The following is a 22,849-nucleotide window of genomic DNA, read 5'->3' as shown; positions in this document are numbered from 1 at the left end:
ATCTATTCTTCGTTTATTATCCGTGTGTCTAGAATATTCCGTAATTTTCGTTATTTGCAGTGACCAATTCCTTATATTACAAAAAACTTATTGAACCTAAAATTTAGGCAATTCTTGATCCGGACCTGCCATTTTTTACTCCAAAGTTTATGAAGGGTTGGTTCACAACTTCCCATACTTCAATCTAACTTCGCCAAATAATATGGCCTGCCAGTAATTAATCAAACTCGATATTTACACTAAACCAAGGAATTTAACATTAATGGTCACAAGTTAAAATAAATTTACATGTCTTAATCATGATTAAAAGATTCATGTTTAGATCAAAAACATAAGTATTGCATTCATTAGTATAGTGCAAACACCAAATGCGAATAAGATCTTTTACGATCTTCCTGCAATTCCAAGCTCACGATTCTAATCAAGGATGACCTTGCCAGATACACGAAAGAAAAAACGGTTATCCCACTAAATATATTGCACCAAGTTAGTTAACTTTATTTTACGAGGAGCATCTGGTGCAACAAAGAAATCAACTTTCCAGTGTAAACCATTTCGTTGTAGAAGTTGGTACAACACTTAGTGGGTGTTTGGCCATAAAAATTATTCACTTTTTTCCGGAAATTTTTTTCACTTTTTTTACTTTTAGCGTTTGGCCATAAAAATTATTCACTTTTTTCCGGAGTTGCATTCCGAAATACCAAAAACAAGAAAAACTTATTTTTCAAATTTTTTTCACTTTTTTACACTACATTTCACCAAAAATTACAATTTCAAAAACTATGGCCAAACACAACTCCAACTCCAACTCCAACTTCAAAAATTCCAAAAAAAGTGAAAAAGTTTTTGGTATTTATGGCCAAACGGCACCTTACTTTTAGCGTTTAGCCATAAAAATTATTCACTTTTTTCCGGAGTTGTATTCCGGAATACTAAAAACAAGAAAAACTTATTTTTCAAAAAATTTCAACTTTTTTCACTTTTTTACACTACATTTCACCAAAAATTACAATTTCAAAAACTATGACCAAACACAACTCCAACTCCAACTTCAAAAATTCCAAAAAAAGTGAAAAAGTTTTTGGCATTTATGGCCAAAAGTTTTTGTTGCTGGTTTGCTTCAAGATGTAGTCTTCCGGTTCATCTAAAGCCAGTGTTTCAACATATCTTATAAATATATAAGCGAAAAATCACTAAAATACCAACAAATATCAAATTTGAACCCGTAACTTTAAATTTATAATGAGTTGAGTGCTAAAAACTACAAAAGTTGAACCCATCAAGTTTAAATCTTGGATTCGCCTCTGGTTTGCTTCTTCCTAAAAGAGTCATTGTGATGAAAATGTTGCGGCATTAGTAAGGCAAACCGCTTTTCATGTGAAATTGTTTCTGGTAATCTCATATCAAGATAACACTGTTATGAGCAAGAATGGAGCAAAACCCAGAGATTATCTGCCAAGCATAACTCGGTTTACAACATCAACAGGCAAGGCATAAGCAGGATCTATCGGCTTTATTCCTGGATATTCAAGAAGCGAAAGCCCTGCATTGCAGAAAGAAATCAAAGGAATAAGTAAAAACAGTTGGGTCGTTGAAGGCCAATCTAAATTGTTGTCATCAATAGAAAATAACTGTAGTGGAGCTTAGAGAATATTTCCAGGAACATCCCTTAAATTTGCTTCTATTTTTATTACTTGATATAGTTTTATCACTTCAATAAATAGCATATTAGAAAGGCCAAGGGCCATCATGCTTATTTTGGACAATAAAGTTGATAAACATACAAGCACTGCTTCTGTAGGATTGTCTCCACAGTATGAAAACCTTGTTCAGGGACAAAATTAGATATGCAGCAACTTACCCCTGTGCCACAACACATCCTTTCCAATAGTCCTATGGACCATCGTATCATCGGGAGAAAATAACAAATAGCAATTTAACAATACAAAAAGTTATATCTCCCTTACCAGCGACTCCAAAGTAGGTATGGAAGACATCAACTGCATCATCTGGCCTATCTGAAATTCCACCCTTCTCCTTATCCTACATTCGTGAAAGCAGTATAACTCATGCTATACGAAAATGCCGGACAACTACACAAAAATATAGTATCCAATACCAAGCTTCAAGTGAAAGGGAGTTGTTATATTAGGATACCTGACAGTCCAAAATAAATTTTACAAGCTTCCCCTTGTCAATCCAATGAACCCTGTCGATCATAATTAAGCTGGAAAGAACCCACCAAGAGTAGCAGACCTGAGAAGCAACAACATGACCATCAATAAAACTTAAAAATGACTTGTCGATAGAAATTTTAATGTAGCAGGAGTAACCAACATCAGGAAGCTTCTCCGGGCGCCCATTCAGACCCCCAGATTTGACTTGTCTTTCACATAACCACCAACCAAGAAGGTCCTTATCAACATGATGTAGAGACCCTGTAATTGCGAGAGCTGCCACGCAACAGAAAACTGCAATGGTAGCACAGTCAAAATTGCTTTCAGTAATGCAGCAATACGCAACTCAAATAATAAGAAGACTGCTGGAAAGATGGACACTAAGTGGAACACACAAGTTGAAAACCAACAAAGGGCCAAAACCTCTGCTCCTTTTCACTAACAAATACTTATGACATTGACCGTCATAGAACGGTATTCATAGCAAAGGAACATATTCCTTCTTCAAAACTTGTACCTTTCATGTGAAAGAAAGATAAAAGCAAAGAAGTAAGGATTTTTCTCCAAAGCATTCTCAGATTATGTCCATTAGCTGTTCATCAAACTAGGACCACAAACTGATAACTTCCATTAATATGTTTATCGGACAGGCAGATCCTTGCCCACTGAAGGATGAAATTATTCTTCATCCCCTCGTGACTATGTCAAAGCTGCAGACAACTTGGCATATCACATCTATGGCATTATCTTTTAACCTTTTGGTTCTTTCCAAGTAATCCTAGGTTGCTGATGAGAGCTTTTATATATATTTTTTTTTTCTGATAATCGAGAAATCTCTGAGGACAAGTGGCACGCGGTCAAAGTCCGTGGATAATGGGCAGCCTCTCTTTGATATTACAGGAATTAATTAGAACAATTAGGAAATGGATTCCCTTAGTAGCAGTAAATTCCAAAAAAAAAAAAAAAAAAAAAACAATGTCAAAGTTTTCCAGGCTCCAGCTATGAAATCAATATAGTTAGGCCTTATATTAGAACAGACGCTCTCAATTGCTTTTCAGTTAAGAAGCCACTGTACGTCTGTAAGTAATGACAAAATGCAGGATTTCTATAAGTGCATACTTTGCCCAGCATGAGATTCTGCTCCCGGCGTGCAACCAAATCCACCATCCACATTCTTGCAACTTAAAATATATTTCACTGCTTTTCCAACATCAACCTTATCTAACTGATGCAACAATGCAAGTGAAAGGATCGCAATGTATGAGAACCTACACAAGGTATATTTAGGTCATTATATTTTCAATTCTCAAAAGGAGCTTACATTCCAAAAGAAAACACAAGTATCCAAAGGTATATGCATTTCTTAAAAAGGATATATGGCTTAATTCTTGGCATTATAAGTATATCTAAAAACGAGAAATCAGATAAATGATCCTAAATTTATAACAGCAAACAGAGTGAGAAGCTGCTACCGTGTATCAACTTCACCCCATACGTCACCAGAAAATGATCCATCTTCATTTTGAAGGCCTGCAATATCTGACTGAAAAGTTAAGTTCACCACTTGGCAACACCCAAATTTCTCAATAGTACTTCACACTGCCAATGTCGAGAACGTCACTGTTGTGATGGAATACTCTCGATGTCAACTTGACCACATTTCTTGTTTTCTGAGGTTAGAATCGGATACTGAGTAAATACTAGCACTGCAGCAGAATTCAAGGATGTATAACATAGATCTAAAAGAAATGTACACAGAACCTCCAAATCAATTGTAAATGTCAGGAGACATGAAAGTAGGATACAATTTGACACCTTCTCAATGTCAAGGACATGTAATTTATCAAATATCGCCAAGACTTGAATAGCACTAAGTGTATATAGCACATGCGGATCATGTCCAATATTACCTCCAAATCCACCTGCATATTATACAAATAGAAAAGTGAGCCTAAAATAGATCAGAACATCCACTAAAAAAGCAGTAGGTGTAGTGTAGCTGCAACATTTGGAGACACTCAATAAATTCATTGCGAGAAAGCAAGAAAGAAGTGCAAGATACAAACCAGATTCGTGTTGGCACTGCAAGACCCATGAAATAACTTCATCTTGCTCCACAGCAGGAAGCTTGCCCATGATATCCAGAGTTGTCAATCCCCAGTATGCCCCATTTAATCTCAAATGCTCCATCACCACGGATTCAAAATCATCTTTTCTCTGAGGTATATAGGAACGTATTAGAGAAAGCAAATGATAGAGTGACAAGAAAAGTGCTTTGGTGGGTGATGGAAAATATGGAACTCCCATCAAGTACTTAAACGCCACAATGGATATGCATGACGGAATCATCTCACAAGCATGAAAATAGTGGGAGGAAGTATAAGGGCATTTGCACAAAGTGACATTTCTTCGATTTGATGATAGATGAAACCAAAACAGTAGAAATGCAAGTTCTAATATTCCCACTCAAACAAGTATATATCATAGTGAAATCCCACTGTTTTCAGGTATCAAGGGTGTCGCTAACAGTGAGGGATTAAATCTCAAGGATCAATCCCGCAGTCAATCATATCATAAACCCTATAAAGCCAACGTATGCAAGACCAAAAAGGGAATCCCAGAGCCATTCCTTATGTTCCAAATAACATCATGTACCACTTCTATAAGGCTGGCTATGATACCCTTCCAAATTTGATAACCATAAATTTGGAATTGACAGTTGAGACAATCCAACAGCTGGAAGTTCCTAAAATACTTCTCTGGAGTACTCTAACCGAATGATACTAAGATGCTTAAGAAGGATCCATCCTACCTTAGCAAGTAGATCAGAAATGGTATCGCGAGAAGAACTAATGCCTACAACCCTTTCCTTTTCTCCTTCACAATTTTCTTCCAACCATCCAGATGTACTTTCCTGGCTTCAAGAGTATCTCCCTACAAGAAGATCCTATTTAACTTGTTCAAAGTATTAAACACATTGAAAGGAGCCTAGTTTTTTGGTTAGAGTACACAAGTATATGAGTGACAGATAGGATCAGGGTGGCCCAACCACCTAAGCTCAGATTTCTAGATATCAAATCAGAGAGTCTATTCCTCACTTTCTCAATTATATAGCCCGTGAGCAGATTTTAAGACTCCACTACGATAGAAAGACACCCTAAGGTAGTTTCCAAGGTCGGAAGTTTGGTTGACGCATTAAGAGCTTGCTGAATTGTACTGACAGGGTGCCAAGTCAAAGATGCATGCAAAATGAAAATTCCTAGTGAAAAAACAATACCGAAAAAATAGTACTGGTTGAGTACCTTCTCAACTGTTATAATGTACTTAGCATGCTTTTCCACCAGCAGCTCCCCCATCCTGCAGTCATCATGGCTCAGAACTCAACTTACCAAAACTGGCCAAAGTCGAAGAAAAATGAATATGATTGTATTAATACAAAGTCCTGCTTTTATTTTATACCCCATTTCAGACCTGTAAGGCTGTAACACATCCCTGCCAAAACCAATCTTTTGTAGTATTTGAACCATGTTAATAATATGACAAATCACCAAGGAACTGCAACTATGCAAGAGCACAGGAACGACAAACCGGAGGCCCATAGCCCAGGATCACTTAAAACTAGGCTAGTCAGCAAGAATTAACATGAGTTATCTCCATGTTTAAGCTGCACGGAGTACATTAACATTACTCCTTGTAGTGTTCTGACTTCTTTTTTTACTCATAAGCTGTTGGGAGCTTGTGAACCCATAAAAGAACTTTGACTAGGTCTTAGAGCAAACAAAATACAGGAGAAAAACGAAAATAAGTAGCATAAAACTAATACCATAAAGAGTCTCCAACAACATCGGCACAACATTCCCATTCATGCACTGTTGTTTACAATAAGAGATTGACTAGGGATATACAACAACAACAACAACATACCCAGTGAAATCCCACAATGTGAGGTCTGGGGGTAAAGTGTACGCAGACCTTACCCTTATCTTGGAAGGTAAGGAGGCCGTTTCCGAAAGACCTCGGCTCAAGAGAAAACATGGCAATTCAAAGCAGTATGAAAATGAAAATAACGAAAGCGAAAAAGCAATATAACTTGTCCCTTTTTCGCACACTTTTCCTTTAACAGAACTATGAAGTACCCTCCCTCCCTCTGCAATAAAAAGCTAATTTTGATTTCAGTAAAGGTGATTTTTACATGAATACCAAGACATTTATCTGTTGCAGTTCTGATCTCTATTAGTATAATTACAAGTAATTTTTACTTAGATTGAGAATGTGAAAACTAAAAAGAACACATTTTTCTTAAAAATCAACATGCACATCAATGACAGTTCAAGAAAACAGTTGATCTTAAGAATTAAGAAAAAAAGAAACTAGAGCAAGAATTTTGACAAATAATCACCTGTTACAAATTGAATTCGAGGACTTTGGGGTAGACTCAAATGAAACAAAATTAGACTTCCTTTGAGTTTTCGCGATCAGTCCCTAATCTCGAGTGAGGAAATTGTCCATTAAATATATACATGACCCAGTTCTAGTCTTTTATTTTGTTAAAAAATGACTGTCTTTACTTTTCAAAAAAAATAAAAAATGAGTGTCTTTTATCTCTATAAAAAAAAAAATTTACTAAACTATGACCATTAAAATTAACTGAAATCATAAAAAGAAAATTAATCGGAAATATCAAGAGAGTCCATTAAATCTCAGAAATTACAACACTAAAAACCGCATCAGACACCAGAAATACACTAACATTGCATTTCAAAATGTTGCACCAAATTAAAGAAATAAATCAAAATACCTGAAAGATTGTAACTACACAACTATTCAAATGTAAATTCCCTTTTTTTTTAATTATTACTACTGTTATTATTATTGCATTTCCCGTTTAATATATTATTGAATATTTGATGTAAAATTTAAAACGACTAAAACTGCTCAAGTGTAAATTCAGTATTACTTTGGACCTACCCTAAATATAGCAACTTACGATTTCTCTATTGGTGACGTCTTAAGGTTAAGGGGAACACTTTGCTACTACAAAACTGATTGCTTGCATGTGATTTTAATTCAGAACTATAACAATAGAGAGAAAAGAAAAACAAAATACTAGAGCTTTAGAAGACAAGGTAAATCTACGGTAAATTGGCTCACAAATCACTTGTCTTCTTTTTCTTTTTACCAATGGCTGGCTTTTTCGTCTCAGAAATTATTTTCAGTTGTCGAATAAAACGCCTATTTTTTGATTTTTTGTAATTTTTTATCAATGTGGAGCATGCATCTATAAGCCATTTGATCTTATTACCATTTGGACCCAAGAAAAAGAACTCAGTACCAGCAAACTACCAAATTTTAGTAAGATCAATAGGATTAGCTATTCAAATAACAGCTTAGATTCATCAAAAGAAACTTTGGGGAACCAGGAAACTACAGAAGTCTCCCTGAATCAAGTTGCATCAGATGAAATTTTGACAACAATGTGCTAAGTAAACCTTGAAAACACTTCTCCATCAAAGGAAAGTTAAAAAACTGTGCCTTTTGTTTCAACAAACAAAGGCATTTACTTCACAATTTATCAGACTATTTGCAAATAGAGATTAATGTACAAATTCCATCAATATGCAAGTTAGCCTGCATATTGGGCAATCTTCTTTTCCAGTGAACTCTTGTCAGCACCTACTACCCTGTCAACCTCCTTGCCGTCTTTTATGAAAAAGAAAGCTGGAACACTACTGACATTCCATTTTGAAGCCACATCTCTTGCCTCGTCAATATCAGCCTTCAAAAATGCCACTTTTGGATATTTCCCAGCCAGGCTTGTATAAACTGGAGAAATAAAACGACATGGTCCACACCATGTCGCAGTAAAGTAAAGGATGGCTAGGCATGATGCTTTTGAAGCAGCATTTAACTTCGTCTCTAGTTCGCTCACAGAATGGATACCGATAATTTTCCCTGTACAAAACAAAGTTAAATTATTGCATAAATATGTACACTTGTTCCTCATTCTAGACCTATCAAATGGAGCACAAAACACACTTTTATTCATCATATTGTTTATGAAAACCCAAATGACAAACAGCACCCGGAAAATGAGAGTAAAACAAGTTTTCCAGAAGAGATTAACATAAGAAAGTTCCCGAAAGCAAAGATTACATGCCTTGTAGCTTCAATATATAACCAAATACTCGAGAGCTTTCACAAAACATAGGCTCTAGCTGCCACCAGCAGCTTTTCCCCCTCTCTTTCAGTTCACACAGCACATAATCACCATCATATCCCAAACCCTTAACCCCCACCCCACCCAACCCCCCCCCCCCACCCCCCCAAAAAACAATCATCAACAAAACATTTCCCATTTTTTCCCATGATGATGAAAACTGCCAACCTCTTGGCTGGACATGGAGTGCTCTTAATACTGGCCCAATCTCCTTGATATGACCAAATATTAGGCAATTCCCAGAAGGTACCTAATAAAACCTAGAAATAACCAGCCACACCATCTCACCACGCAATTGGGTGGTCATTTACCAGTTCACTTAGTATACGACTATGGTGGTCATCAGTTGAGCATTGTGCATATTAGTCTTGATGTTCTTATCACTTCAGTTTACATTGTTCGTGTACCAGTAGGTTCATAATGCCTGGATAATCGCCTTGATAGATATGTTAATCATGAGCAACTATCTACTGACAAAAGAATAACGGCGTATTACTCTAGTCAATATTATAATATCAAATGCTGGGAACTACTACTATAACATAAGGACTACTGCCAAGAATGAAATATCAGTCATGACAGACAAAAAAAAAAAAAAAAAACTCTAGACACACTTAATTGCAACCATCAAATGTCAAATGAGTAGTGAACCCGAAAAACAAAGATCATACCATCATTCAAAGCAGAAGCAGAGTCAGGATCCTGCATCATATTTTTGAAAAAAGAGTAACTCATTAGGAGAAGAAATGAATCTATAAACAGAGTAAATATACCCAAGAAAACTTACAGAAGCTTCACGTTCAGATTGTTGTTCTTTCTTTTTACTCTTTTCATAAGCTGCCTGCAGTTCAAACTATAATGTCAAGAATAAAGAAAAGCAGCCGCTAGTGACTAAATACTTCCAATGCACTTAAAAACACCTTCGCTTCTGCCTGACGCCGCTGCCTATCACGCTCAATTTTCCTCAATTGCTTCTCTTCTCGCAGTCGTTGATATTTTCGGCAGTGCTCTTCAATTTTGTGAGCATTAGGTTCAACCTGCCATATTTCAAGGCCAAAGAACTCAATTTAAAGTTTATGGGATTTTTTTTTCCTTGTCTTAACTCTAAAGTTAAGTAAAAACAATGAAAATTGAACTCTAGTAGAAAGCCGTTTGAACCATCAATACAATATTTGAATCACATGGTTGGGGTAAACCAGGGAGAGGACGTAATGGATAAGAAGTTTGAATATTTAACCTTCTTAAGTATCTCGGCAATCTCCTCATCAAAATCTATCATGGAAGCCACACGAAGATCTTTAGCTGCCTCTTTCCATAAGCCCAACGTTGCTCTAGCCATACCCCTCACTTTGTATCCTTTTGCTGAGTCAGGGTTGACCTTTAAAGAAATGATGTGTCATTAGGACTTAGGACCCCAAAAAACCGATCACAAGCATAAATGAACCTAAACTTTCTTTCTAGCTAATGTAAGCATGTTTTAAATTCTAAAACACCTTTAAAGCAGCATCAGCATCACGGATCGCGGCATTGGGTTTTTTCAGCTTAATGAAGACATTAGCTGCATAGACATTAGTATTTCATCAAAAGAACAGACGAATGTCATAATACAAAGCCAAAAATTAAAAAAACACTAAGACGGTAAATAGGCCAGACACCAACCTCTTGTTGCGTATAATATTGCAGAATTTGGATTCAGCAAAATAGCTTCAGTTAAATGATTTATGGCTTCATTGAGCTTGCCTGCCAGGAATATACAGTTCAAGTAAGGTGTAACTTCCCTAATCAATATTGTTAAAAGGGATCTTCATTACACAATTAGGTAAAGATTAGCGTGCCTTCAGATATTGCATCCAGAGCTTTAGCTTTTGATATTTGAGCAGCATCTCGATTTTCATCTGTTACTTCACTTGAAGAATCTCCCATCTGCAATAAGACAACAAAGAAAAACTCATTAAATATAAAAGACCACGCCAAAGTTGCATCCACCTAACCCCCTTCATGACAGACCTGTTGTGGAGGATCATTATCAGGTTCCACAGTATCAGTGTTATCCAACTCAACATCAGACTCTATAATGTCCTCATCTAATTCATCAAGATTTTCCTCTTCACCTTTTTCCTGCGAAGTCGTTGCTCGGTATCAATACATGAAAATAAACAACATTTACCCATTTCACTATATCTATTTTGCAGTGGAGCTATGTTCACATTGATTACCACATTTTATAGTGGTGCTATTTTACCAGAAAACTGATAATCAACGCCTGGGAAGCTTCAAGTGACGCATTATTAAAGACAAGTAGCTTGAGCCAAGAAGGACCAGGAGTCCAGGACAATCCATAAAGCCGTTATGTAGCTTTGTACGCTTATCAGAGAAAATTTAAGAAAGAATTGAGCAGTTACGGCCATAACTAAATAAGTGGATTTAACATTTGAGTAAGCAAGCCTTAAATCCTAGTAAAGCAGGGATTATAATCCAGAATGGTTAAGGGAAGAACAGTTGTGTTAATTACTTAGAAACTAATTTTACGGATAAGAAAGTTGACAGAAGTTAATTCGCTGAAAGGGGATCAAATTGGAACATCAATTATCGGTCGTCAGGGATCCTTTATCAAAATACCAAACAAGTTTTTCCAGTTGGATGATGAAAATGGTGTTATATATATGAGTATTATTTAATAATAATAACATTTAAATAAATAAAAGAGAAGGAATAGTAGTTTGAATTAGATTCTACTGTTGCCTTAAGTTGGTTACAAAACCAACAATTGTGTTGTTTCAAATTTTAATCCAAACGTTGCTTTTCTAAATTGAGTTTCAAGCACCCATTGGGTGGTGACTTAATCTTCCCTAATAAACGGCTTTGACAGAAGCCTAAAACACATTTTGGTGTAATCTCTGTTTGAACAATGAACAATATTTTATCATCTTCTAATTAATCATTCCTTCATTTCTCTTGCTCTTAATTTCTTTTGTGGTCTTCTTCCAAAAATCTCCTTTCCTATTGGGTTGAGTTCTTGTGGTAAAAGAAATCAAAGAGTGCAACTTTGATTTTCAAAATAGGCATTGTATCCTGGGGATGGACTTTCCCGTTAACCACTTGCACAGTGTGGGGAAATTACGCCTTGCCTATTCGTTCCGTGTTTCCGTTGAAATCTCTTTCATGATTTCTCTCTTTAAATTTATCTTGCATAAAGTTACTCCATTGTATTATTTTGAATATACTACAACAAATGGAAAAATAAAAGTTCCCAGCAAATGAAAGCAAACAATGAAACAAATCAGTGGAAAGAACTCTATCAAATTTGATGCTCTATCAAGAACTCTATCCACATTCCTGCCCAAAGTGCCAATTGGTAAAATAAATCCTCTGGCATAAAATTCTCTTTAGCTCAAATTATTGTCAAAATTAAGTATATTCTGCTCAAAGCAGAAAGCAGTGACAAAACCTTCACAAATCCATTAAATTGACATAGTAGTATCGTATACAAAAACATAAAAGGGCAATTGGTGAAGCAGTAAGAAGGGCGAATTGCTTACAGATTTAACAGATGGAGGAACTTGAGCACCCAAGCTGTAATCAATTCAAAACAGTTTATCAATTGTTGGTACATTGAAGTAAAGCCCATGAGTTACGAAAACAAGAGTGAGTACCTTTCGAGAAAGTTCTTGAAAAAGGAAAGAGAAGGATCTTGTAAAATTGAAGGGTTGGTTTTGCAAAGCTCCACAAAATGCTTCAGGTGTTGAAGCTTCTCGTTATCCATGATCGAGTCCACTCTCTCTCTTAGCACTAGTACAACATGTCAATTTCCACAGCCTTGTCCGAGGATAGCCAGGGTTTTTCCTCTTTTAAAACATTTTTTCCACATATAAGGGGCAAACTTGTCCATTTCAAAGGTTCAACTTTGTGAAATGATCCAAATTTGCAATCAATTAGGGTCAAATATATCATTATTATTCATACTAGTGTCATTTGGCCCGTGTATTAAAATATATATTTACAACCTTTTTTGTGTGTTTGTTTCCTACTCTTATTTTTTATTTTGTTTTTTTGTAAGACTATATTATTTGTAAAGGTAGTTCGATAATTTCTCAATGTTTCTAAAATATTGAATCATATAAAACTTTTTGTAAGTTAGAAAACAACATTTTTCGAGTATATTTAGACTTCATTTTTATTTTCAAACAAACGCATGCACCAAAGTCCTTCTCCTTTATATTATATTAAAATTTTTGGGGTTAAAGTCTTTAATGATTTAAATTGAGTTTTACCTTATGTTGGATTAACTTATTTATTGGCTAACCCATTTTTGAAAAAGAAAAAAATTACTGTATTCGGGTAATATAAAAATAATTGATGCTACAAATTGTTGTATGATGACGTCAATGAAGTTAACTTATAAATAAAAATTTCATTTAAAATTAAATAGATAAAAGTCTTGATATGACGAAATACTTTTGCAGATGTTCCATCAAATTAAATCATACAAAAGGAACTGAAAATTTAATGAAATTATTTGTTTTTCTTATTTTAATCTTTCCTTTTCCTTTAAAAAAGTATGTTAAGAAATGGAGTATTTTTTATTTTTTCTTTGCTTAATTTATAAGAAATTTATATTGTAATTTTTTAAACGTGTATATGTTACCTTTTTCAAATATTTTTAACTATATAACTTTTAATTTAATAATTAAGCATGTACTAAGGTAGAAAGATAATGTCACGGTAATTTTTTACTTGTCTATAAGAAATTTTAAATAAAAAATTGAAACAAGTTTAATAATCATTTCCACATAAAAGAAAGACAGCAAATTTTTTGATCAATTTTAAATTTGATTGAATAAATAGATTTTTTTGTAGTGTCACTATCACCTTTTCAACATCATCACTCCTTGTAGCATTAAAAAGCCGATATAGTTACTCAAATTTATCAAAATAAATGAGAACTTGCAAGGTAATTAAAATTTCAATTTGGGGTAAAATGGATAAAAAAATATTTAAATTTGGTTGAAAATAGATTTTTGTAGTCTCGCTATCACTTTTTACACATCATCACTCTTTGTAGTATTAAAAAGCCCATATAGTTATTCAAATTTACCAAAATAGGTAATAACTTTTAAGGTAATTAAAGCTTCAAGTGGCGATAAAATTGACAAAATAAAATCATGTGAGGACTACAAAAGTTGGGAATTCTCCCTTAGATATAGTAGTAATAGCGGCGGAAAGTTTTTAATATTTGAGCCTTTTCTACAAAGAAAAATTACCACATTTGCATTAAAAACTATAAGAAATTGCTAAAATTTGCCCTTACATTTTGAACAATGGGACATTATTCTGGCGATGGCAACATCATCTTCTTTGATACTCAACACCTCCAACATCAATATCCTCTTTAACCTTACGTTCAAATTAATCACACCTAAACCTCAAAGTATCTTTAGTGAAACTCAAACAATAAAGAGATGTTCGAAGTTAAATTTTCATTTCTGTTATAAAATAAAAACTATAAAGTGAATACAACAACAACAACAACAACAACAACAACAACCCAGTGAAATCCCACAACGTGAGGTCTGGGGAGGGTAGAGTGTACGCAGACCTGACTCCTACTAAGGTAGGACGGCTGTTTCCGAAAGACCCTCGGCTCAATAGAAAGCATAAAAGCATAAAAGCATAACACGAGGTCGTATAAGGCCAAGAGATTCAAAGCGATATGGAAATGCAAATAACTAAAGCGACTAAGCCATGATGAAGCGAGCTTGTAAAGGAGCGTAGCTATCACAGATAAAATAAGATAATCAAAGTACAGGATAACAAATAGTAGCAGAAACTAAAGCACAAATGTGACTACTAATATGAAAGGATAAACGTTACTATCTACTAGCCTTCTACCCTAATCTGAGTCCTCCATACCCTCCTATCTAAGGTCATGTCCTCGTAAGTCAGAATCGCGTTATATCCCGTCTAATCACCTCTCCCCAATACTTCTTCTACTACCCCTACCTCTTCTCGAAACCATCCATGGCCAACCTCTCACACCTCCGCACCGGGGCATCCGTGCCTCTCTCTCTTCACATGTCCAAACCATCTCGCCTCGTTTCCCGCATCTTGTCTTCCACCGAGGCCACTCCCACCTTGTCCCTATAGCCTCATTCCTAATCTCGTCACTCTTGGTGTGCCCACACATCCATCTCAACATTCTCATCTCGAACTTTCATCTTTTGAACGTGAGAGATCTTAATCGCCAACACTCCGCCCCATACAACATGGCCTGTCCCAACCACCACTTTGTAGAACTTGCCCTTAAGTTGTGGTGGCACTTTCTTATCACATAGCACTCGGAAGCGAGCCTCCATTTCATCCACCCCGCCCTAATACGATGTGTGACATCATCGTCAATCTCCCCACCGTCTTGTATAATAGACCCAAGATACTTGAAACTACTTGTCTTCCGAATGACCGGGTACCAAGCCTCACTTCCACGGCCTCTTGAGGTGCTTCACCGAACTTGCACTCCAAGTACTCGTCTCTGATCCTACTCGGCAATCCTTTAGACTCCAAAGTTTGACGCCAAACCTCCGAATGAAGCGTTGACTCGCTACGAGTCTCATCGATCAAGACTATGTCATCCGCGAAAAGCATACACCATGGCACCTCGCCTTGAATATGCCGCGTCAATTCATCCATCGCTAAGGCAAATAAAAATGGACTAAGAGCCGATCCTTGATGCAACCCCATCACAACCGGGAAGTGCTCGAGTCTCCTCCTCTTGTCCTTACCCTGGTCTTGGCTCCCTCATACATGTCCTTAATCACCCTAGTGTACGCCACGTACACCTTTAGCCTCCAAGCATCTCCATAGTGATCTCCTTGGAACTTTGTCATAAGCCTTTCTAGGTCGATGAATACCATATGTAAGTCTCTCTTCCTCTCCCTATACTTGCTCCACCGCCTTCTTACAAGATGGATGGCCTCGTAGTTGAGCGTCCCGCATGAATCCAAAACCGGTTCTCTCGAAATAGCTACACCTCTCCCTCACCCTCATCTCCACCACCCTTTCCCACACTTTCATAGTATGGCTTAGCGACTTGATATCTCTATAGTTGTTGCAACTCGGATATCACCCTTGTTCTTGTATAGAGGATCATTACACTCGACCTCCATTCTTCGGCATCATTGCCGTCTTAAAGATGACATTAAACAACCTAGTCGCCCACTCCAAACCTGCCGAGCCCGCAAACTTCCAAAATTCTCCAGGAATCTCATCAGGTCCTGTCGCTCTTCCCTTGCGCATCCTACGAACAGCACCCTTAACCTCCTCAACCTTAATACTCCTGCAATACCCAAAATCGCGACGCCTCCCTGTAAGTTCTAAATCTCCCAACACAATGTCCCTGTCCCCTTCTTCATTCAAGAGTTTGTGAAAATATGACTGCCATCTCCGTCTAATGTGAGCCTCTTCTACCAATACTTTTCCATGCTCGTCCTTGATGCACTTCACTTGATCCAAATCACGTGCCCTCCTCTCCCTTGCCTTGGCTAGCCTGAACAATTTCTTATCCCCGCCTTTTTCCTCTAGTTCCGCATAAAGGCGTTCAAAAGTCACCGTTTTTGCCATCGAAACCGCCAACTTCGCCTCCTTCCTCGCCATCTTATAAAGTTCTCTCGTTCGTCCACTTCTCCACCTCATCCTCGCTTTCTATAAACTTCGCATACGCCACCTTCTTTGCTTCCACCTTCCTTTGCACTTCTCCATTCCACCACCAATCCCCTCGATGCCCACCCCGACTACTCCGTCGAGACCCCAAAGACTTCCCTAGCTACTACCCTAATGCAACTAGCCGTTCTATCCCACATACTTCGCATCCCCACTACTATCCCACGCCCCCACAAGCGCAATTTCTCTCCCATCTCCGGGCACTAGTCATGGTCAAACTCCCCATCCGATCCTAGGCCGAACACCCACGACCCTCTTCTTTCTCGTCATCTTGATCCCTAAATCCATCACCAAGAGCTTATGTCGGGTTGTAAGGTCATTTCGGGATGACCTTACGCCTTTGCACGACCTTTGTCATCCCGCCTAAGGAGTAGAAAGTCTATCCGAGTCTTAGCCACCGAACTACGGAAGGTTACCAAGTGCTCGTCCTTCTTTGGAAAACTCGAATTGGCTATCACCAACCCAAAAGCTCTTGCGAAATCCAAAAGTGCGACTCCTCCTCCATTCCTGTCCCCGAAGCCAAAACCTCCATGCACATCATCATAACCCCCCGAAATAGACCCGATGTGCCCATTGAAATCACCTCCCACGAATAGCTTCTCAGTAGGTGGTATGCCTCCCACTACCTCGTTCAAATCCTCCCAAAATCGCCTTTTCTCCTCCTCGCCTAAGCCCGCTTGCGGCGCATACGCACTAATGATGTTCAAAGTAAGCCCTTCAACGACCACCTTAATCGACATCATCCTATCGCCCGACCCTCCTAACCTCTACCACCCGATCCCTCAAATCACTATCTACTAAAATGCCTTCCCCATTCCTATAGTTCGACCTGCACTGAGAACCAAAGCTTATACCCGTCTACCTCCTTAGCTTTAAGGCCTACCCATTTGGTCTCTTGAACACAAGCTATATTAATCTTCCTCTTCTTAAGAATCTTAACTAGCTCTATGGATTTCCCCGTTAACGTCCCAATGTTCCAAGAACCTACTCTCAGCTAGACGCTCCTCTAACCCACTTACCACTCCCAACCCTCCCTAGGACGAGAACATGACCCTAGTCTACCATCAATAACCAAAGCCACAAAAGCTAGTATGAACTAATAAATTATTAAAAGGGCTACGGTCACCCGCAAAATATAACTACGAGGTGTATGGACAAAGAATGGATACGAGCAATGGAGGTACAACTCAATTGAACGAACCCGTTCGCCGTCGAAAAACACCGTTCACCGCCGGAGTTCTTTGTTCACCGCCGTGGTACCGTTCACCGCCGCAGTAATGTTCACAAAGACACGAAAGGGGAGAAGAGAAAGAGGAGGGGGAAAAGGAAAAAGAAAAAGAAAATGGAGGGAGAAGGAGGAGAGCGAACCGGCTTTGAAAAAAACGCCGAAAAAACTCGCCGGCGTCGGATCGGGGCCGGCGCCGTAGCGTATAAAAGGGAAAAAGAAGAGGTATAGAAGAAGAAGAAGAGAGAAGAAAGAAAAGTAGATCTGGCCGGGAAAAGTGACCGGCGTTACACAGGTGTTGTAGTGGCGGAAAAAGTGGCCGGCGTTACTCGATCGTCGCCGACGTTAACCGGCCGAATGCGATCGGAAAAAGGGCCGGAACAGTGATCGGAACAGTTGCCGGAACAGTGGCCGGATCGTACAGTGACCGTTATGTGAGAGAGTGACCGTTATTTGTAAATAAATTGAGCAGCTTCCAACTCAAAGCAAATATGATAAAACTATAAAGTGAATACACAGAAGAAATATATAGAGAGAGATAGGATTGTATTGCTTCTTTCTATGTTTTACAATACATATGAACTCCTATATATAATATCAAAAATACTTGTTGGCCAAGTCATAATAATTTGTGGCCAAATTAACTTAGTGGGCAAGATATCTACTTGGTGGCCAAGTTATCAACTTGGTCTCCAAGTAAACCAAAATGGACAAACATAAATATAATATTTACAACACTCCCCCTTGGATGTCCATTAATTAGATGATGTGCCTCGTTAAAACCTTATTAGGAAAAATCCTGTGGGAAAAAGTCCTAATGAAGGAAAAAGAGTACACATATCTAGTAATACGCTTTGAGAGCTGCCTCATTAAAAACCTTACCAAGAAAACCCAATGGGACAAAACCATGGTTAAGGGAAAAAAGGTAGAGCACGTATTTCACTCCCCCTGACGAAGACCAAAATTCAGATGTCGGAGTCTTCGCATTCCAATCTTGAATATCATCTTCTCAAGAGTTGAAGTTGGTAAAGATTTGGTGAACAAATCTGCAGGATTGTCACTTGAACGGATTTGTTGCACATCAATATCACCATTCTTACGAGATCATGTGAAGAATAACTTTGGTGAAATGTGCTTCGTTCTATCCCCTTTTATGAAGCCTCCTTTAATTGAGCTATGCATGCAAAGATTATCTTCATATAATACGTAGGTATTTTTGTATCACACTTCAAGCCACATCTTTCTCTCGATGAAATGTATCACCGATCTCAACCACACACATTCTCTACTTGCTTAATGAATAGCTATTATCTCGATGATTCGAAGAAGTAGCAACAATGGATCTTGCTTTGTGGATCGCCATGATATAGCAAGATCTCCGCATGTAAATAGATAGCCATTTGAGATCGAGCTTTATATGGATCGGATAAATAACCCGCATCTCATAACCAACAAGATCCGTACTACCTTTGTTAGTATAAAAGCACCTTTATCGCTAGTTCCTTCGTATATCGCAATATATGCTTAACTCTGTTCCAATGTCTTCGTGTAGGAGAAGAGCTATATCTTGCTAGTAAATTAACGGAAAACGCTATGTCAGGTCTTGTAGCATTAGCAAGATACATAAGTGCACCTATTGCACTAAGATATGGTACTTCAGACCCGAGTAGCTCTTCGTTTTCTTCCCGAGGTCGGAACGGATCTTTGCTCACTTCAAGTGAGCGAACAACCATAGAGTACTTAAAGGATGCGCATTGTCCATGTAAAACCGTTTTAAAACTTTCTCGATATAAAAAGGCATTGATGGATAAAGATCCCTTTTGCGAAATGTTCAATTTGCGGACAAGACGAGTTTTGTCTTTCCAAGATCTTTCATCTCAAATTCTTCCTTCAAATATTCAATCGCCTTTTGGATCTCTTCTGGAGTTCCAATGAGATTTATGTCATCAACATAAACAGCAAGTATAACAAACTCTGAGTTTGTTTTCTTAATAAAAACACATGGACAGATGGCATCATTTTCTTAATAAAAACACATGGACAGATGGCATCATTTATATAACCTTTATTTATCAAGTACTCACTGAGGCGATTGTACCACATACACCCTGATTGTTTTAGACCATATAATGATCTTTGTAATCTGATTGAATACATTTCCCGAGACTTTGAACCAAATGCTTCTGGCATTTTAGATCCTTCAGGAATTTTCATATAAATTTCATTATCAAGTGAGCCATAAAGATAATTTGTAACCACATCCATCAGATGTATTACAAGGGTTTCATATACAGCTAAACCGATGAGATATCGAAATGTTATAGCATCCATAACTGGAATACGTTTCTTCATAGTCGATGCCGGGTCTTTGAGAGAATCTTTGTGCAACAAGGCGTGCCTTATATCTCACAATTTCATTTCTCTCATTCCTTTTCCGCATAAAAACCCATTTGTGGCCAACTGGTTTTACACCATTAGGCGTTTGGACTACAGGTCCAAAAACCTCACGTTTGGCAAGTGAATTCAATTCTAATTAAACTGCTTCTTGCCACTTTGGCCAATCATATCTTTGTCGACATTCTTCGACAGATTGAGGTTCCTGATCCTCAATGTCTTTCATAATATGTAGTGCAACATTATATGCAAAAACATTATCCACCATAATCTTCGATCGATTCAAATCTATCCCATCACCAGAAGAGCTCAATGATAGTTCTTTATTCACTTGAGTCTCGGGTTCCCTAATATCTTCAGGAATATCAGGATTAATCAGATCTTGAATATCTTCATGATATTCTTTCATAGTGTTATTTTGATCATTTTTCGCGTTTCTTTTTCTAGGATTTTTATCCTTAGAACCCAATGGCCTACCACGCTTCAGGCGTGTATGAGATTCAGAGGCTATGACACTAGTAGATTGTCCCTTTGGGACATCAATTCGGATAGGCACATTCTCTGCAGGGATATGTGACTTAGTTATCTTCTTCAAATCAGTAAATGCGTCTGGCATTTGGTTTGCTATTTTTTGTAAGTCAATGATCTTCTGGATCTCCTGTTCACATATGGGGGCACGTGGATCAAAATGAGACAGTGATGGAACTCTTCACGCAATTTCTCTTTTGATTTCTTTTCTCTCTCCCCCTAATTGTGGAAAATCTGTTTCATCAAATCGACAATGTAAATCGGGGCGGTGAATAAATCTCCCGTCAATGGCTCAAGATAGCGAATAATAGAGGGTGATTCAAACCCAACATATATTCCTAACCTTTTGGGTCCCCATCTTAGTGCGCATGCGTGGTGCGCCTACATATATACGCATGTACCAAAGATTCGAGATGAGCAATATTTGGTTCATAACCAAATTATAATTGTGACGGGAGTATTTATTATAATGAGTCGGTACGAGACGAATAAGAGCTGCATGTAAGATAGCATGACCCCGCAACGGTAGTGGGCAACCGTGTTTTCATAAGTAGTGGTCTTGCTATCAATTGTAGTCGTTTAATAAATGACTCAGCAAGGCCATTTTGGGTATGACCATGAGCTACAGGATGTTCAACCTTTATCCCAACTGATAAACAATAATCATCAAAAGCTTGGGATGTAAATTCTCCAAAGATTATCAAGACGTATAGCCTTAATAGGATAATCGTGAACGTGCCCTTAAGCGTATTATTTGTGCCAATAATTTCGCAAACGCCAGGTTGCGAGACGATATGAGGCACACATGAGACCATCTCGAAGACGCATCTATTAGAACCATAAAATATCTGAATGACCCACAAGATGGGTGAATAGGTCCACATATATCCCCATGTATACGCTCTGAAAAGCGAAGATTCAACGTCAACTTTCATTGGTGATGGCACGTTATCAATTTGCCCTGATGACAAGCGGCACATGAAAATTCACTACTTTCAAGAATCTTCAGGCTCTTAAGTGGATGCCCATTTGAATTTTCAATAATTCGTCTCATCATTATTGATCCAGGATGACCCATTCGGTCATACCAAAGCACAAAAGTTCCTGAATCGTTAAACTTCTGGTTTACGATTGAGTGTGCTTCAATTGTACTAAGTCCCGCATAGTACAAAGCGGAAGACAAAGTTGGTAATTTCTCCAAAACATATTTCTGGCCGGAGACATTCTTTGTAATAATAAGATATTCATCATTTGTTTCATTTAATGTCTCGACGTGATACCCATTACAACGGATATCTTTGAAACTCAACAAGTTTCTTGGGGATCTAGAAGAGAATAATGCATCTTCTATAACAAGTTTCGTCCCCCTAGGTAGAAATATAGTAGCTCTTCCGGAGCCTTCAATTAGTTTCGAATTGCCAAAAATTGTACTAACATTTCCTTTTTTTCTTAAGCAAGTAAGAAAAGTATTTCTCATCTTTGAATATGGCATGCGTTGTTCCACTATCAATCACACAAATATCTTCATGATTGGTCATTGATACAAATAATATTTGAGGATTTTCCATATATTCTTCAAAACGAAAGAATAGACAAAGTAAACATCGAAGTAGATATTATGATTAGACAAAGCATTACACACGCTTTATTACATATATTACTATTAAACAAAGCGTTACACACACTTCATTTACATAACTATGGAAACATAACCACATTAGCTAATACAAAAGACATGTATGAAATATCTAAGTTATTACAGATCCGTCACCGATCAGATGATCGATTTTCCCTTTAGGGTGTTCAAAGAAATCTGCCACATCTAGATGCATGAGTTCAACATTATCTTCAGAAATGAAATTTGCTTCGGCATTCTTTTTGGCCTTTTTGAGGGAGGCTTGATACAACTCAACTAGGTGCTTTGGCGTACGACGAGTGCACGTGACCAATGCCCCTTCCCTCCACATCGAAAGCATTTATTTTCTCGAATTTTTCTTTTGCAACTTCATGCTTTTCCTCCTTCTTTTTACACTCGGTGATGATGAGGGTATTATTTGGTGCAATACGAGAATCATGATTAAAATTCCTTCCTCGACCACGCCCATGACCACGACCGGGGCCACGACCTCTCCCACGCCTAGAATGGCGAAAATTTGCCTCATTCACTTCGGGAATGGGGCGGTACAAAATGGCTCTTTCATGATTTTTCATTAATAATTCATTATGTTGTTCGGCCACTAGAAGATGCGAGATTAGATCGTAATATTTCTTGAACTTCATCTCTCGGTATTGCTGCAGGAGCATACTTGAGGCAGGAAAAGTGGAGAATGTTTTCTCCAGCATATCATGATCAGTGATATTTTCACCACATAATTTCAACTGAGAAATAATTTTAAACATGGCAAAATTATATGCCTTAATAAATTTAAAATCTTGTAGCCTTAAATGGAGCCAATCAAAATGTGCTTGTGGAAGTATGACCATCTTCAGGTGGTCATATCTATCTTTTAAATTATTCCACAGAGTAAGAGGATCTTTAACAGTGAGATATTCCATTTTCAAATTCTCATCAAGATGATGGCGGAGGAATATCAT

At 37.6% G+C, this 22,849-nt stretch overlaps 4 protein-coding genes across 9 annotated transcripts; all 4 read right to left on the bottom strand.

The window, feature by feature from the left end:
• Window positions 1–1,211: 1,211 nt before the first annotated feature.
• LOC132043969 (geranylgeranyl transferase type-2 subunit beta 1-like) lies at window positions 1,212–6,723 on the bottom strand. Of its 6 annotated transcripts, none has more exons than XM_059434440.1 (11): window positions 6,577–6,671; window positions 6,269–6,324; window positions 5,480–5,536; window positions 4,244–4,394; window positions 3,983–4,099; window positions 3,650–3,716; window positions 3,297–3,445; window positions 2,338–2,471; window positions 2,158–2,256; window positions 1,968–2,043; window positions 1,212–1,543 (listed from the first exon to the last, which is right to left on the bottom strand). In XM_059434440.1, the coding sequence occupies exons 3-11, from the start codon at window positions 5,531–5,533 to the stop codon at window positions 1,449–1,451; spliced, it is 942 nt and encodes a 313-aa protein (XP_059290423.1). In that variant the 5' UTR covers window positions 5,534–5,536; window positions 6,269–6,324; window positions 6,577–6,671; the 3' UTR covers window positions 1,212–1,448. The 6 variants fall into 6 exon arrangements, with proteins under 6 accessions (XP_059290423.1, XP_059290424.1, XP_059290422.1 ...); XM_059434441.1 differs by having other exon boundaries at window positions 6,269–6,337; window positions 6,577–6,657; XM_059434439.1 differs by lacking the exon at window positions 6,269–6,324 and having other exon boundaries at window positions 5,480–5,534; window positions 6,577–6,711.
• An 821-nt stretch (window positions 6,724–7,544) lies between these two features.
• Window positions 7,545–12,220, bottom strand: LOC132043968 (TPR repeat-containing thioredoxin TDX). Its single transcript, XM_059434438.1, has 11 exons — window positions 12,048–12,220; window positions 11,934–11,967; window positions 10,402–10,512; window positions 10,230–10,317; window positions 10,054–10,134; window positions 9,888–9,952; window positions 9,632–9,772; window positions 9,315–9,431; window positions 9,182–9,235; window positions 9,066–9,096; window positions 7,545–8,129 (listed from the first exon to the last, which is right to left on the bottom strand). The coding sequence occupies exons 1-11, from the start codon at window positions 12,155–12,157 to the stop codon at window positions 7,801–7,803; spliced, it is 1,161 nt and encodes a 386-aa protein (XP_059290421.1). The 5' UTR covers window positions 12,158–12,220; the 3' UTR covers window positions 7,545–7,800.
• Window positions 12,221–16,439: 4,219 nt separating this feature from the next.
• On the bottom strand, window positions 16,440–16,847 carry LOC132043988 (uncharacterized). The gene has a single exon (XM_059434470.1). The coding sequence runs from the start codon at window positions 16,845–16,847 to the stop codon at window positions 16,440–16,442; it is 408 nt and encodes a 135-aa protein (XP_059290453.1).
• Window positions 16,848–22,162: 5,315 nt separating this feature from the next.
• On the bottom strand, window positions 22,163–22,849 carry LOC132043979 (uncharacterized). The gene has a single exon (XM_059434456.1). The coding sequence runs from the start codon at window positions 22,847–22,849 to the stop codon at window positions 22,163–22,165; it is 687 nt and encodes a 228-aa protein (XP_059290439.1).

Source organism: Lycium ferocissimum, unplaced genomic scaffold (assembly GCF_029784015.1).
Source record: "Lycium ferocissimum isolate CSIRO_LF1 unplaced genomic scaffold, AGI_CSIRO_Lferr_CH_V1 ctg32, whole genome shotgun sequence".
Classification (NCBI taxonomy): domain Eukaryota; kingdom Viridiplantae; phylum Streptophyta; class Magnoliopsida; order Solanales; family Solanaceae; genus Lycium; species Lycium ferocissimum.
Note: the sequence above shows the minus strand (reverse complement) of the source record. Positions and strands in the feature narration are given on the sequence as shown.